General features: G+C 47.5%; 1 protein-coding gene across 6 annotated transcripts in view; it reads right to left on the minus strand.

Moving 5' to 3' along the window:
- Positions 1-477: 477 nt before the first annotated feature.
- The window catches only part of SEC16A (SEC16 homolog A, endoplasmic reticulum export factor), a 63,662-nt gene continuing 47,036 nt past the window's right edge, over positions 478-17,103 (minus strand). For 2 of the 6 annotated variants that reach the window (XM_081339513.1, XM_081339514.1), the window contains exons 21-32: positions 14,743-14,819; positions 14,236-14,286; positions 13,760-13,921; positions 13,448-13,525; positions 12,571-12,627; positions 12,078-12,183; positions 10,031-10,168; positions 9,369-9,463; positions 7,608-7,682; positions 7,008-7,067; positions 2,280-2,342; positions 478-1,925 (exon numbers count right to left, since the gene is read on the minus strand). In XM_081339513.1, the coding sequence (XP_081195639.1) occupies positions 1,857-1,925; positions 2,280-2,342; positions 7,008-7,067; positions 7,608-7,682; positions 9,369-9,463; positions 10,031-10,168; positions 12,078-12,183; positions 12,571-12,627; positions 13,448-13,525; positions 13,760-13,921; positions 14,236-14,286; positions 14,743-14,819 (1,031 nt within the window). In that variant the 3' untranslated portion in view covers positions 478-1,856. Of the gene's footprint in view, positions 1,926-2,279; positions 2,343-7,007; positions 7,068-7,607; positions 7,683-9,368; positions 9,464-10,030; positions 10,169-11,436; positions 11,541-12,077; positions 12,184-12,570; positions 12,628-13,447; positions 13,526-13,759; positions 13,922-14,235; positions 14,287-14,742; positions 14,820-17,103 lie in introns of those variants that run through there. The other 4 variants (XM_081339515.1, XM_081339516.1, XR_014027955.1 and 1 more) reach the window with 4 other exon arrangements.

Genomic DNA, 17,103 nt, shown 5'->3' on the forward strand with positions numbered 1-17,103 from the left:
ATCAGATAAACTAGCCAGCCGGAGGTTTGCTAAGTTTTCCAACGTTGCCTTCTTGAAAAACCCCATTATGAAAGCCCAGCTCTGGAGCAGCTGCGAACAGTGGAAGAGGACAACCAGCTGTCAAGGGGATGGACTCAACTGCAGTGGAGATGGGGACATGCTTGGAAGACTGAAGGACCAGGTTGGGGGACAGACCCTCTTGCAGAAAGTCTGTGTGGTCACTATGAGCCGACGACGACTTAATGGAACTTAACGTTTCCTACAGATTTGTTGCGCTATTTGGGGCCATCCATTCAGCCTCAACCCTCCCAATGAACGACACTGAAACAAGACCCACCCACCCGTCCCCGTCCCCAGGAAGTTTTCTCCAAACCCAGGGGAGGGTCGATGATTTGCAGTGCCAGAAACCTGCAGACTCTTAGCACTTGGCTTCTGCAGAAAGTTGGGGACCCCAATAAACACAGGCTGAGTTAAGTGTGAAAAGTGCTCCAGATGCGCAAAATATTTTATTTCAAGAATGTACAGTGTCATTTCTAATATTTAGGGCAGACAGCGGCTCTCTGGGTGGAGGGAAAGCTGGAAGTGGTAAACACTTGGTGGCCGTCGACAGAGAGAAACTCGAGAGAGACAGAGGTCTGAAGGGATAAAAGCAGGCATTCAAGACGACAGGAAGAGAAGCCAGCAAGTTGTTGAGACAAGTTCTGCCTTTTCTACAACTCTTCCTCCGCAACAATCCTTGGAACTGTGTTTTAAGGTTCTCCAGAACCCAGATTGTAGAATTAAACCGCAGAGTCGAGCATCAACATTAAAAAAAATACCCTCTGTATTGGTCTGCTGGACTGGCTTTACTGCACCGACGATTAGTTCTTTCTAGTTCACGCTTGCATGGATGTTAGCACAACCTACGACAGCTCCGGAGATTCCCTGCAACCCCGCTTGAGACCTATTTCATGTCTCTGTTAGAGGGGCTTGCTAATTTAAGTAGTTTAAAAAAAGGGGGGCGACCAGGTGTTTATGAGCTCGGCCAGTGGGAAATGGGGAAAAGTCTGAGACGGAAGGACGAAAACTTCCACGCTACATTTTAAAAAATAAAACGCTAAGCCCTTTTGAGCTGCTATGGTGTTATTTGGGGGATCTGAGTGTCAGAAAGGAGCCATATTGCACTTCAAGAGGAATTATCAGAAGGAGAACAATGCGAAATGCTATACAAAGAGTGTCTGCTCTGACTCTTTTAACAGTTCGTTTTACAAGGAGCCTAAGACGCAAACTACATATACACTAAAGAAAATCCACTTCCAATTAAATCTTAGATTACAAGTCACAGTTTTTCTTTTCCTTTTCCCCCTATTCAATATACATTTGTCTGCTTATTTGGATCAGCTACAGGTCCCTCCCCAAAGGCTGGGAGCGAGGGAAGGTCGATAGGAAAAAAAATAAATCCCCACCAATTCTGCTAATGTGCCAGATGAGCGATAAACCCAAGCGGTGGGTTTATGTGCATAAAAACTGTGCCCCAGTCCCTGTAAGGCCACAAAACTCGTCATGTTAAATGGTGTCACGGGAGAAGTCTGCCATAGATGGAGCAGCTGGATTTCAGCAAAACCAAGGAGGAAAGGGGGGGAGCCCAGGCCTTTCGGGTTGAGGTAGCCTCAACTGCATTCTGGTGGTTTGATCTCTCCGGTCCCTCTTGAGGTTTGACCATCTCAGCCAGCTTTTACGTAACAAGGAGCATTTGGTAATCAACATCGGCCAGTCTCCGCGGGGGGAGCAACCCAGATTGATTCTCAATTTGAGAAACGGCGCTGGCACCCCATGGCACTCTTGTGCGTTGGCCCAGCTGAGAGACCAAATGGATGCTATTTTAAGGTAGGGTATTTTCTCTGCCCGAACCTGCCAGGTCGTGAGCTAGCCGGAGCTGCGGCAGACTGAAAAGACAAAAGACATTTATTTATTTATTTTACAATCAATGTGGTCACTGCACAGCTTGCAACAAAAAGAACCCCGCAGGCACAACTTCTACTGTTTGAAATCCTCCTCCTCCTAGGTTGTATTTTAATGCAAAGCCAAGGTCTTCCAAATTCTGTTTCAAATCAAATTCCAATCCTCAAAGCTCAAAAGGATGACTGTTCCTAGCAAATCCACGACCGAAGCAAAATTTTTGGACCCTGAACCCACCCAAAGGATTAAATACAAGTTGGAGCAAATGGCAAAGCACTCCAGGGATATGCACGTGGGAGGGGTCCATACAAGGCTAGTTTTGTGGAGGAAGAATACTGTACCTGGGCAAACTGAGATGGATTGTAGAACTGGACCGCTCCACTTGGGGGATCTCCAGAAGACACCTAAACAAAAGCAAAGAGACAGTTTTCTATTCCCGAGATGCCAGAGAAAGTCCAACAAGCTTGCCTTGTATGGTCGACAGACAGGGATTCCACAATGCCGCAAGCGGAGTATCACACACAAATGCCAGAACAGGAAGGAAAAACCCACCTGCCCCCAACTCCCAGGGAAGCTTCTGCGTTACCGACGGGAGCAGCAGTGCAGGCTGTGTCACAGAACAAAGGCACATGCACGGGCCTGAAAAGGCTGATTTGGGGTAAAAGGGGGGCGGCAGTCCAAACGTGCAAGAGGAACAGCAGAAAAAAGGTTAGCTGTGCTAAGTGCTCGAAGAATGCCCAACTGGTTGGGGTGCATCCACCTCCCCTTGTTGCTTCCGAGAGCGCCCCAAAGATGGACGTGTACAAAGATTGAAGCGCTTGGTTCCTTCTGACAGGATCCGGGAGAGAGAGAGAGAGGCTTTCACAGCCTTGGCAACTCTGAAGACACACAGGTCCATTTGGGGATTAGTCCATGCGTTGCCAAGGCTGAGAAAGCCTGTTGTAAGGAAGACCAACGGTTCTGTCAGAATCCATTTATATCATATTCATAAATGTATGTTTAAAGCATTATTCCGTGGATTCTGCCATCTCCCGAAGAGGAGAGAACGGATGTGTATTGAGCTGGTATTAGGCATTTCAAAGGAAAAGAGAAGCCTTTTGAACTGGGAAAACAAAAGGGGGGGGGGCTAGCATCTGGCTTGTGTCACGGAAGAGAGCAATAAACATAAAAGGTCCTAAGTTCCTTTTTCCCACGAAAGGGATGATACGAGGTAAATGATGGGGGACTGACCAAATGGGGCTAAGGGGGGGTTAAACCGGGAACTCTTTATAAGGGTTTAGTTCGTGGAATAATATTAAGTCCTGTCTTGTATTCCTACAACCAAGCATGTCATAGTAAAGATTCTTTTTGGACTAGATTTGACTCCAAGAGTTTTGTCTTCCTAAGACGTGGTTTGTGGTGGGTCCTGACAGGTTCTAGAACGGGACCCGCTTTGAGGTTTCCGCCAAAGAGCTTCAAGGAGCTCCCATCCATTTAGATTCCTGACTCTCAGAAAGCCAGCTGAGCACCGAGGCATTTTGGTTGGCCTCCGAATGCCAGCTGGAATAGCGGTTGTCAAACGTCGGATCATTTTCTCACAGCATCAAGGGTGTCCCCCCCAACCAGGAGTGCTTCTGCCCGCATGTGAGTCTAAGGTGAGGGAGAAGAATGTTGCAAGACCTGGAAAAGGCATGCTTCGCGTTCAGCAAAACTTTTTCTTTTTTGGGGGTGGGTGGGTGAGATTTCAAAAGGGGGCAGAAAACGTTCACCGAGCATTTTCCAGCAAAAAATGAGGGCTCTCTGCCCTTGGGTCTTTCAGGCTTGTTTAGGCCCACTGTTTGCTAGTTTCCGTTCGGTTGATTTTACTCATTCATGCCATAAAGCAGTTGGGATAGAATGCTAGGGCTGAGAGGGTCCTAGACCAGGGATAGGCAACCTTGGCTCTTTTATGACTCATGGACTTCAACTCCCAGAATTCCTGAGCCAGCATGGGGGAACTATGGCCCCCTCATGACTCGTGGACTTCAACTCCCAGAATTCCTGAGCCAGCATGGCTCAGCTTGGAAACCTCTCCCTTTCCCCTCAGCATAGCTGACTCAGGAATTCTGGGAGTTGAAGTCCACGAGTCATAAAAGAGCCGAGTTTGCCTACACCTGACTTAGACATTCTAGTCCAGGGGTCTTCAAACCTGGCCCTTTTATGACTTGTGGACTTCGACTCCCAGAATTCCTCAGCCAGACCCCTGTTCTAGACAAATGATTGTCCAATCTGTTCTTGAAAACCTCCAGCAATGGAGCACGCACAATTCTGGGAGGCAAGCCGAGTCATTGTTCTCACTGACAGGTTATTACTTCTAGCTTGGATCCCTCTTTAATCATGCCCTCCGGTTCTCTGGAGAATGAGCCAATCCCCACTTCCTTGTGACAGGCATTCAAGTACTGGAAGACAGCCGTCATGTTGTGTCACATGATATACAGTATGATGTATGATTATCGAACGGTTTGATCTGTAAGGCACAAGTGGCCCCTTAAGTCCTTTTTGGTGGTCTTCCCCAAACTCCCTGCTGACAGAACTGCTGTTTCTTGCCAGTGCTGGTTTTACAAAATGGTACAGTGGTCTTCAATTCCCCCGCAAAGCACTCCCCATGAATCCTAGCCCTGTATCCGCTGCATCACAATAGTACTGATAAATGAGCGTAACTCAGGGTTGAAATGAGGGTGCTTGGTGTTCTCCAAGCTTGGGGGTTTTCTTGCAGGTGTTTCATTACCCAAACCGTGTTTCCTTGAAAGTAAGGCCTACACCAGGGGTAGGCAACCTTGCCTCTTTTATGACTCGTGGACTTCAACTCCTAGGAATTCTGGGAGTTGAAGTCCACGAGTCATAAAAGAGCCAAGGTTGCCTACCCCTGGCCTACACCAACAATAAGCCCTAGCATGATTTTTTTTGGGGGGGTGAGCCCAATATAAGCCCTACCCCCAAAATAAGCCCTAGTTTTGGACGAGACACACACCTTAAAATCAAGCGAGGGCGGTGTGTGTGTGTGTGTAGCTGCCCCACCCACCCTGCACCCACTTACCTTGCAGTCAGGCCTCTCCTCGCTGGCCCACTTCTTCTGAGGCCTCTTCTGCAGCCAGGCCTGCATTTTTCAGACACAGGCCTTTCCGGAAGGCCTCTGCAGCTGAGAACCGAGCCACAGCTCGGTTCTGCAAGACCTCAGCAGCCAAGCACCAAGCTCGGTACTCGGCTGCTTAGGCCTTCTGGAAAAACCTAACTGCAAAATGCAGGCCCGAATGCAGCTGCAAAACTTCGGCCCCAAAAGAAGTGGACCGGCTGGGTGGGGCTGTCGGTGCCGGAGGTGATGTAAGGCCTTCCCCAGAAAATAAGACCTGGTGCCTCTTTTGGAGGAAAAATAAAATAAAATAAAAGAAGACCTGGCCTTATTTTCAGGAAAACATGGTAGGTAACCGCATCAATGCTAGAAGGGAGCAGGGTTTGCTCTGTTTATGTTCTAGTGCAGGGATGTCAAACTGCTGGCCCACGGGCCGGAGGCGTCACGAGGAAACTGCGCCCACCCCATTGCCGGCAATGGGGAAAACGTTCCGATACATCATGTGACGTCGCGAGTTTGACATGTCTGTTCTAGTGGCTTGTGCTGTCCATGTTAGTGGGGATGGTCTTAAGAGGTTCTTCGGCTTGGCTGTTTACCGAGCCACCAGGGCTCTTTTTATGAATGTGATGAAGTTGCATGGATATCCATTTTGTTGAAAGATGTTGTATAAATGATCTGTCTCCTTCCCCCCCCCTTCAGGATTGCTGCGGTGTGTTTGTGCTCATCTAAACAGAGTTCTTACACAGCTTCTCTTGTAGGAGGTTGTGTTATTACTTTGGTAGTGGAGCACCTGGTTGGTGCATGTGTGTGTTTTGGTACACTTGTGTTTCTACGTTGCCATCCTAGTAGGCACTGATAAGAATATCCAGGGAGGGAAGCATGTTATTATTTTCACCCTACCTCTTGTGAATTGGGATTCTTTTGCAGATGTTGTTGATGGCTTTGTGGGTGTTCTCTAACTGGTCCCTTTTTTATTAAAGGTGTGGTCTATACACCTGATGCATTTTGGGGGTAGCATGTATGGGAGTGCTATTGATTCCGGATGTTGCATTACAACCTCTGCTTGAGTCCTGAAAGCGGTGATCCCACGGGTGTTCCGTTGATCTGTTGATAACTATCCGTCAAATTCTGTGGTTAGGCAGAGGCTAAGATCCATTCTGGCTCAAAGAGGCAAGTATTTTAGGGGAATTAATAATGTGACTGTGCTATTCGGAACTGAAAGCCTTCTCAGCCTAAAGATTTGGCCCTCTCTGTAGGTTAATTATGCCGGAGTGGGCAGCTCTCAGTTGAGAAACAACCCTCTCCTTGAGTGAGCCGGGGCAAAATCTTTCTTTCCTTGGGGGGGGCGTTAAAAAGCCAGAAAGCAGCTTTTGGGGCCTTAAGGCCCCCGTTTTGTAAGTGAGCACTTCAGCCAGATCCCTCCAGAGGTATCACTGGTCACTGACCCTAACCCTCCTGCGGCTCCTAAGCCCCATTTCTCATCCCTGTCCTAGTGACATTAAACCTTGCCCACTTAAAGCCCACTTAAACCAGACTCATACTACATAAAGCGAATAAACTATATTCTGGCTTAATCCAATGGCCCTGTTTGCACAACACATAAAGGCAACGGCTGGATTTGCACTAAAACACACAGCCTGATTTAGCACTTTTGCTTTTTCTACTTGTTTTTCAGTTGCTATCCCATTCCAGGCTGGCTGGACAAGACCCCAACTCTTGACCGCCACCGCCCCCCCCCCTTTTTTTTTGGCTTGGACTCTGAACCCTGCATTGTGTAAAAGCAATCCTGCTTCCCCAGCCCAGTAGGGCTGGCTCACAAAGAGGTAGGCATGGCTGTGTGAGTCTACTCCATTTCCCTGCTTTGAAGGCCGGAAGGCTTCATCTTTAGGGTGACGGGTTAGTTTGATAAGTTGGAGATATGATTGGGGTGGGGAGGGAGGGAGGAAAAAGGAAAAGAGAAGGGGAGGGCCAGCCAAGGTACCTGATTTAAATGCTGGCTGACTTCACGGGATAATGAACTCGTTGAACTAGAGCGCGAAAGCTACAAAACAGCAAAGACACACAACACACACAAAAAAGGGAATCAAAATCACCATGCCAGCCTCCGCCTGCAACTCTCAGCTAAACTCTTGTCCATATCAAAGGGGGGGGAAGGGTTAAATGATACATATTGCTAAATGCAAATTAGCTTTGGTTTTTTTTTTTTAAAAAAAGGCCCTTTCTGGGTTACGAACATCTCAGATGCAACTCAAGGCTTGGGGTTGGATTTTAACAGCTTAGCATTTTTGTGGCACTCAAACTCATGCACAAACCATGTCCGACAGAGGAACAAAAGCTCCTCAGCAGGGAAAAACCTCTTCAGGAGAGGCAACTGTGACTTCGGCTGCCAGACACAGATTGCCAGACCAAACCTTACTGCACATTTACTTCCTTCCGATTCTGCTCTTCCTGCTTCCGAGGACCTTTCAGCTCCTGAGCTTGTTACCTGCTGTTATTTCCTGTCGCAAAGGTGGGCCTAAGGAGGATCTGGCCGGGGGGGGCACAAAGGCTCAGAGTAGCTAGCCTGGCAAGGGAGACCTACCTCTCCAGACTGGGTGTCCCCCGGATTCGGTGCCAGAAGCTCAGGCCCAGGTGGAAATGCAGCAGGATTTAAGTACTGAAAGGCAAAAGGGGGAAGGAAGCCATGAACAGTGGAAATGGAGCAACGTGTCCTGGTTCCGATGAATGAGACAAATCAAACAGATTGCAGGCATATTATTTATCTAAAAAAGTCTTAGTAATGAGCTCGTGGAGAGATGCCAGAATCTGAAATCTCCTCCCCCCCAAACCCATCGTAACACAAACACAATCCCCGCCCTTATCTACACGTCATAAATCACATTATCCAATTGGTTTCACATATGAGGTTTCACTTCCCATTCTGTACACAGCTTTTTGCAATCTTATCACAACTTCCGGGTAGATTCCTCCCTCCCAAATGAAGCAATTAAAAATAACAGGCTGTCTCTTATATTGTCGGTGCAAAAACATGTCAAGGTTTGCAGCATTGACACAAGGACCCAGGAGGATGCAATTTAAATGATCCCAGGGCTAAGCACTGGGACGAGCACTCTGTTAAGGCTCTCCATCCTGGAAGAAAGGTCAGAGAGGGGTCAGTGCAATACTTAACACAGACAGGCTTTCATTCATGGCTGTTTAACTAGGGTTCAAAATTACGACGGTCTCAGGAAAAGCGATACACAGGCCGTCCTTGCCTTTACACCTATCCTACCACCACCACCACACACACACAGTCCCGGGATTGCCGTTTAGGCATTTGGCAACTGGCTCGCCTTTACAACCGGTTGCAGCGCCTTGTGGTGACCTGATTGTGATGTGCGGCCCTCCCACCAGTTTCTGCCCAAAACATATCAACTGGGCAAACTGGATTCGTTTAATAACTGTGGTGAAAACGGTCACATCATTAGGTTCACCCCTGTGACGACTCGCTTTACGACCTCCATGACTTAGAGCGGAAATTCTGGTCCCCTGTGGTCGTATGTCAAGGACTACTGCGTGTGTTTCTTCTCATTCACGTATCTTTCACCCATTTTTGATGTTCTCTCCTCCCTCACCCAGGCACAACCTGCTGCCCAGCCAACAGTCTTTCTGTCAGGATCCATTTCTAACTATCTCTTCTGAGCTAAAACCAAATCTCAACTTCCCCTGGATTCTGCCATTCCCAAGGGGGAGACGGAAGAAGCATGCGGGCTTGTTTTCACTTCCTCCATGAAATGTAACCTTTTGTTTATTCCACCTATCTGCTATCCATCACAATATAACCAATTGCTTTCTTACTAGGCATTCCCTCTCAACTTACGGGCAACTAGAAAAGGGGGTGGGAGGTGGGGAGAAATATAAGGTTTGTTTCTCCAAATGAAGTGTGAGGGGTGGTGGAAATGATCCTGCTGCAAACGGACCGTTATCTCTCCTCTCCCATGATGGATTTACCACCTGGAGATTGGCTAGTCTGGAACTGCCCGAATGAACTGTGTGGTGGGGTTTTGCTTGGAGACACTTTTAAAAATATCGATCTGCGAGGGGATTCCTCAGATCCTGTCTATTATGCCTGCTATCTCCTATTTCTTAATAAAAGTTCCTGCTTGGAAAACCTTGTCTCCAAGAGTCCTTCTTTCTTAAGATGTGGGCTGAGGTAGGTTCTGACACTTTTACTGACACCCAACGTCCAGATTCTTAGCCCCCCGAGGCTTCTGAGTGGGGCCTGTGAAGCCTGGCTGCTTACGTGCAAAGGCTGGGGGTCTCACAACTCTGAAAGTAAACAACATGTGCAACTCCAACTTACTGGGACTTCTCCAATTGACTCAGGGTTGGTGTCGTTCCCTGGTGCCACCTGATCTTCAGCCAGTCCACCCTCCAGCAGCGTCTGCTCTTCAGGAACTGTATGAAGAGGTCACAGGGTTTTGTTTGTTTTTTAAAAAGGAACAAGCTCTCGGCCCCTTCTGTCCCGGGTGTCTGCGTTGGGTTTTCCACGGAAAAGGAGCCCAGTTTTGAAATGGGCGTTCTCTCCCATACTGGTGATCTCTGGCTGGCTTTAGGGGAAATTTGTTCTCACAACTGAAAGGCATCGAAATGGCTTTTTAAGGCCGTGTTTCACCCCCCCCAAAAAAGGACAGGTTGTTTCAGCACAACTCTTCAGAAAACTGAGAATTCAAGAAGCGTATTTTCACAAATCATCTAAACAGAATATTTGTAATCTAAGCCCTTCAGTAAGAGGCAGTCAGTCTGTCTAAAACCTGCGCCAGCTCATTAAGTTCTCCCGTCTTATGTTGTTTTCCTTGCAAAAACCGTCCAACTAAAAGCATCCAACAGCTTTCTCCCTTTCCCTCTTCCTTGGAAAGGGATGCAGAAAAAACAGCAGCCAGGAAGGAAGGCGGGCGGGCAGGCTGGCTGGCAGGCTGCGGAGTGCGGCTTTCACTGGCCGCCTTCTCACCTGCTTTTGCTCACCTGAGTTGGGCACGAACACGTTGGCAGGGATGGGCATCGGGGCCAAGGGAGCAAACAGGTCAGCTGGAGCTGGAGCAGCAACGGGGGACTTGGCTTTGCTCGGGTTCAGGATGTCCACGTAGCGGGCTTTACTTCCTGCTGTGAAGAGACAAGCAGGAAAAAAAAGGGCTTACTCCAGACACTGAGGAGGAGGAGGAGGAGGAGAGAGAGGAAGCACGTCAGAGAACAAGGGCCCAATTTCCTGCCCGCTGCAGTCAGGATGGCAAGGGCCCATTGCTGGCTCTTCTGCCACTTCCCGTCTTTGGCCATGTCCAGGGCGGACCTCAACTCCCAGAATTCTCAATAACGGCCACGCTGGCTGTGGAATTCTGGGATATGAAGTCCACACACGTGGAAATGATCAACGATGCTTTTCTTGGAGAGGAGGGGGTGGTGGTGGTGGTGAAATGGAGTCCTGGACCTTGAAGCCAAAATATGTAGCAATTCCACAGTGGCTGGTTGGGGCCCCCACCCCCACAAGTTATCAGGAATCCTCCCAGAAGAAGCCTGTCTGTCAGGCCTGCCATCTTTGGCTTCTTCGCTTAACTGACATCCTGCCATAAATGGCAAAGGGAGGGGAGAAGGAATTTGGGGGAGTAAGACTCGGGGCATGGGAACGGGGAAAGAGAAAAAAGAGGGGAGGGAGAGACGCTGACAACAACCAGAGGTGTCATCAGCAACAGCAGTAGCACAAATACCGCTTCACCTGGTGCTTTACAGCCCTCTCTAAGCGAGGGCGGCGATCAAGATCCTCGTTTTACCAAGGATGGAAGGATGAGTCAACCTCGAGCCGGTGAGAATCGAACTGCCAAACTGCAGGTAGCCAGCAGTCAGCAGGAGGAGCCTGCCACTGCGCCACCACCAGAACAAGCCCGGCACCAAGGCCACATGGCCTGGGAGCAGAGTGGAAAACTTCAAAGGGGAATACGGTTGGCCACTGACGGACTGGCCAAAGGGGAGGGCCAGGAGAAAGGGGGAAATGGCACCTTTGCAGGGGAACAGCCAGATCTGGCTTTGCCTTTGCCGCTTAACTGTGGCAAAAGTAGCTTTCCTTCCAAAGGGATGGAACTAAGGGTCTTTCTTTTCTCAATGTCTTAGGCTGGGACGGATCTGACACTCTCTTCCAACCCGCCTGGAGGGCATCGAAAGGCGAGGCAGACCTTGCGGTCAGACCCACAAAGCTCATCTGCAGCTAGGGGGGGATGAGCAAGAGGCCCCCGGAGCATCCGTTGCCAGAATCCCGCTTTCTCCCACCGGCCCACAACTCATCCATTTTGTTTTCACACTTGACCCAGAGAGGGAGTTCCTAGCCTTTGGGAGCTAACGGGATACATAAAAGGTAAAGGTAAAGGTTGCCCCGCACACACGTGCTAGTCGTTTCCCACTCTAGGGACAGGTGCTCATCTCCGTTTCAAAGCCGAAGAGCCGGCGCTTGTCCGAGGATGTCTCCGTGGTCATGTGGCCGGCATGACTAGACAACAAAGGCGCACGGAACAATGTTACCTTCCCACCGTAGTGGTCCCTATTTTTCTACTTGCATTTTTACGTGCTTTCGAACTGCTAGGTTGGCAGAAGCTGGGACGAGTAACAGGCGCTCACTCTGTTACGCGGCACTTAGTATTCGACCCGCCAAACTGCCGACCTTCTAATCGACAAGCTCAGCGTCCTAACCCACTGAGCCACCGCGTCCCTAACGGGATACATACGAAAAGCCAAACACATTGCAGTCATTTGGCAAAGGCTGCCCTGCTGCCATCTAACGACTGAGCAAGTGGTGAGGCTGTGTTGCATTTACTCATTTATTCCAAGGGACCCTCGCCATAAAAGCACATCAACTCCTGCCACCTCTTGAGGTGCCCTCAAACCCAACACTACCTTCCCTTGTTGCCAGCTGTCTGGACCAGCCAAGTCAGGGAGTGGACAGACAACGGACCCAGGGATTCACAGGCAACCCCTGGCGTCCCCCGCCTCTCCGATTCAGGGTAGGTTTTCCAACTGCGTAAGGTACCTGCTTTCCTGGAGAACATGTTGACGGAAGCATTGGGGGGTCCTGCTAATCCAGAGGGAACAACTGCCTGAGGAAATCCTGTGGGGGGAGGCGGAGGGGGCTTGCTCTAAAAAGAGAAAGAGAGGGGGGGGAAAGTCCTTGAAATCCAAATCTCTTAACTGACAGCTTTCCCCTTCCCGACACGGTTCTCTGTGGAACCTCCTTTACGTTTGGTGTTGGATTGTAGCAAACCACTAGTTGGCTTTGCCAGGAGCACGGGAGACAAAGGGATGGAGAAAACAAGTAGGCTAGAACAGCAAAGAAAGAAGAAGACCCTCCCAGGAATGCAGCTGCTTTTCCATCCCTTGACAATGTGCTGTGTGTGTGTGTTTGTGTGTCTGTGTAGAACAAAAAGGGACTTGGAGCATGATGTGTGTTATGCTCAGTGGTGATGCGATCTCAGTTCCCCATTTGATATGTGGATATTCATCTCTGAACTGGCCACAACAATTACTTCTTCTTCAGGTTCATCCAGGTTGATCCAACGCTGTTTCTTTTCATCCCAAACAATCTGCAGATGGATAAAGAAGCACGAAGCAAGTTAAGACCCCCCCACTGCTTTCCAAGAGGAGCCAGATTCAGCTAGCTAGACCTGCATGTGGGTTTTCCATTTGAACACATTCGATATTGTTAGAATAATCAAATATAAAGGTTTCAAATCCCTTAGCAGTTGTCGCTCGGCGCCAAATCTGGGCTCTGGGTGTGTGCGTGTGTGTGTGAGATCAAAAACATCCCAACGGAACTGCTTCAAAGATTCTTGGGTGCGTCTAGCAGTGTGTGGGCGAGCATTATCGTGAACCAACACCACTGTGGATAGGGTGCCATAGAAAATCCCGCCAAATGTGAAGAGGCCAAAGGAGTAGCTGCTAGTGAAGTTTGTGGAGCGTAGTGCAACCATCAGTTCAGAAGTCTACTGTGAAACGTTACGAAAACTCAGACAAGCCATCCATAAAAAGGGTCGGGGCCTGCTGACCTCCGGTGTGGTGTTGGTTCACAATAATGCTTGCCCGCACACTGCTAGATGCACTCAAGAACTTTTGAAGCGGTTCCGTTGGGATGTGTCAGTCGTTTCTGTCCGTCTGATAGAAACCATCGTGCCAATGTCTAAATCTGCCTCTTTGTAGAAGAGTTTTTCCCCAACTTTCTTTGCCAGTCGCGAAAGGTGCTTTTTCCCCCCCGAGACTGGAATTGGTGCCATTTGAAAACGTGAAAAAAAAATATGTGTTTGTCTTTTAGAGGTCCCGAGGCCAAACGCTACACTTGGGAATTTAATATTCAAAGGAAGAAAATAATGCCCGAGCATGCCAGTACGGGGCGAACGGGTTTCTCACCGACTTGTTCTTATCATCAGGCAGATGAACTTCGTTTTTGGTTTTCCCCATTAGCCAACTAAGCCAGTTGGCACCGCTCTGAAGAAGAAGAAAAAATTGCAATCATCGTTTCTTTTAATACAATGTGCCCCCCCACCCCGAGATGCCAGAGCAATTTCTGACTTTTAAGTTTGACAGAGGAAGTGGGGGAAGGAGAGAGAGAGAGAGGCCTCCGGAAAGTTTAACCCAGGTTGGCAAAGGCATCAGAGCCAACCCAGGAAGGGGGAGGGGGGGCAGAAGTCTTTCCGTTTGGCTTTAAGGTTTGTGGCTCACTTTTTGAGGCGCCAGCTCCTTCTTGGCATCTTTGGGGCTTTTCTCCCTCTCGGGGATGGAGGCTGGGGGCGGAGACGGCTGCTTGGCGGCTGAATTCTGCCTCTCCCGGCCAATGGAATGCACGGAGGACTCCGAGGTGGTCCGAGACCGCCGCCCCGGGCCCTGTTGTGACAGACGACTGAGTTCAGTTTGGGCTTTAAGAAGGGACGTCTTCGGTAAAGGTGGAGGAAGGAAGAGGAGGAGGAGGAGGAGGAAGAGGAGGAGGAGGAGGAGGAAAAAGCGCTAACGAGCAATGGAAATGAGAAGTGGCGATGGAGAGAGAATGATTTATATATATATATATATATATATATATATATATATATATATATATATATATATATATATATACACACACACATACACACATACATACATACATACACACATAAGTGGAGAAAAAGACGGAGTGGCAACAAGTCAGTTTCAGGGCCTACCATGTGGACCGAAGAACACTGGGAAGTCGATCGGGATCGTCGGCCTGGGTCCTGGACGGAGACAAAGTCAGCACCTGAACAAGCAGCCAAGAACAACAGACGTGGGCAGCAAAAGTCCCCCTGGCTCAAACCCCAGGGGTGCGAGGAGGAAAAAAAAGAAAAAAGCAGACAACCGGGAACTCACATGCGGAATCCGCTTGCCTTCAGCCTGAGGCCCTGCCTGTGGGTGGTTCGAGGCCATCGCCCCCACTGGCAGAGCTTAGCAGGCAGGAGGTGGCTGACCAAGAGGGCCACGGCCCCGGACCACTTCTGGAGTGCTCAGAGAAAGGCCACCCTAGGGACCTCTTCAGAAAGTTGGCGTTCTGGAACTAAGGTGCCCAAATGAAGCCAGAGCAGGCAGGGCAGGCCTGGAAACCTCCCACAAGAGTTCAGACACGCGGTGGCCGCAAAATGAAGGTCGTTAATAAAGAGAGAGAGAGAGAGAGAGAGAAAGAAACAGGCCAATACCATGTTTGCCATCTTCCCATAGAAGTCTTCCTCTCTGGACTTGGGAACCGCCTTCCAAACGGGAGAGTCAGCCACTGCTGTGGTCGTGCAAAAGGAGAAAGAAGGAAGGAAGGACAAAGAAGTAAGCCTTTGTTGCTCACAAACCAAGAGGGCCTGTGAGATGAGTGGTTATGAATGCATGTGTGAATGCATGTGTGAATGAAGGAATGAGGTTCCTCCTCACTTACTGCTATGCTAAAGCGCTTCAGCTAATAAACAATGCCAAACTTACCTATCAAAGGAAACTAATAGATTATTAGTCTTTCTTGGAAAAGGGACTTTGGTGTTCCAGCTTCTGAGTGGCAGGGGGGGGGTGGGGGTTTAACAGTCTATGAAGGGGGATGGCATCACAGCTCATTACACCCCCAGTTATGGGAGTGGGGTGTGTCTTTCTTTTACTCTGGATTTAAGGAGGAAATCTGAAATCAACCCATCTACCCTCTGGACTTTCATTTCTTGTGAGCAAGTAACAGAACAGAACAAAACAGAACAGAATAGAATAGAATAGAATAATAATAGAAGAGAATAATAGAACAGAATAATAATAGAATAGAAATGAATAGAAATAGAATAGTAGAATAGAAATAGAAATAGAAATAGAAATAGAATAGAAATAGAAATTAGAATAGAATAGAATAGAATAGAATAGAATAGAATAGAATAGAATAACAAATAGAGAATAGAATAGAATAGAATAGAATGGAACAATAATCAGAATAGAATAGAATACAATAGAATAGAATAGAATAATAATAATAGAATAGAATAGAATAATAATAGAACAGAATAATAGAAGAATAGAATACAAATGAATAGAAATAGAATAGTAGAATAGAATAAAAATAGAAATGAATAGAAATAGAATAGAGTAGAACAGAATACAAATAGAATAGAATAGAATAGAATAGAATAGAATAGAATAGAATAACGAATAGAGAATAGGATAGGATAGAATAATGAATAGAACTAGAACTAGAATAGAATAGAATAGAATAACGAATAGAGAATAGGATAGGATAGAATAAGGAATAAAAATAGAAATAGAATAGTAGGCCACAGTTGTTAAGCAGCCAAAATTTGGCAGTTGACTGCAGGGCAGGGCCCAGCCATCAAAACTTTGGAACCAGTTTGCTAAGTTCCTTTAAGTACGTCTTAAAGTTGCTATGTTTGAGAGGCACTGCTCTGGGGGATATATGGGGAAATTCCCGTTCTCCTTGGAATTTGAAGGAAAATTCAGTTGGGACGTTTTGCGGAATTGTAATAAAACTGGTTCTATCTTAGCTTCCCTGGCAAGAAGTGAAAGCAAAACTGCAAATACGCTGGGAATCCCCGCTGGGCTGACGGTGAAGGCTGATGGTTTGCTTTCTCACCCTTCCAGGTCCTGACGTTGGGGAGGTCAATACTGGGCCAACCAAACCCACGTGGAAACATTTCTATCTACTTTTTTTTTTTTTTATTGAAAAGTTTTAAAAATACAGTTTTCCTTTAAAAAACCCCCTTCCCCCTCCCTACCTCCCCTCCCTACCTCCCCCCTTCCCCCCCCTCCCCCCCTCCCTCCTCCCCCCCCACCTCCCCCTAACCCCCCTCCCCCCCCGGACTTCCCAGAGCTAAATACAAGGTATATATATATAAAAAGGCAATCATAAACAACCATATACTAACAACTATAAATTCTAAAATCCATCACTCTCTAACTTATATAGGATCAAACAAAACTTAGCATTATTAAATATATATAGAAGACAAAATAAAAAAAGAAAAAAGAAAACGAAAGAAGACTTATTCAAATGCTAGATAAAACTTCTTAACCCTATACTTATTCTGGATAAACTCAATCCATTTTCTCCATTCCATAATATAATGTTCTTGCGAGTAATCTTTCAAATAGGCCGAAATCTTCGCCATCTCTGCCAAGTCGGAAACCTTTAAAATCCACTCTTGTATAGTCGGCAGTTCCTCTTTCTTCCAATATTGACCTATCAAAAGTCTTGCTGCCGTAACTAAATTCAGCATCAACTTAGAGTCCACAACTGTAGCGTCAACAATTATTCCCAACAAAAAAAATTGCGGACAAAACTTTATCCTCCGTTTAAAAATCTTCTGCATATTCCACCAGACTTTTATCCAAAAAGCCTTGACCTTTTTACATGTCCACCATATATGAAAATATGTTGCCTCTTCATCACCACACCTCCAACATTTAGGCTGATAATTCGGATACATACTTGCAAGCTTTTTAGGATCTAGATGCCATCTATAAAACATTTTGTAAAAGTTCTCTCTTAAACTTTGAGCTTGAGTGAATTTTACATTCCTCACCCA

The sequence above is a fragment of the Vipera berus genome (genome assembly GCF_964194415.1).
Source record: "Vipera berus genome assembly, chromosome: 15".
NCBI classification, from domain to species: Eukaryota; Metazoa; Chordata; class Lepidosauria; order Squamata; family Viperidae; genus Vipera; species Vipera berus.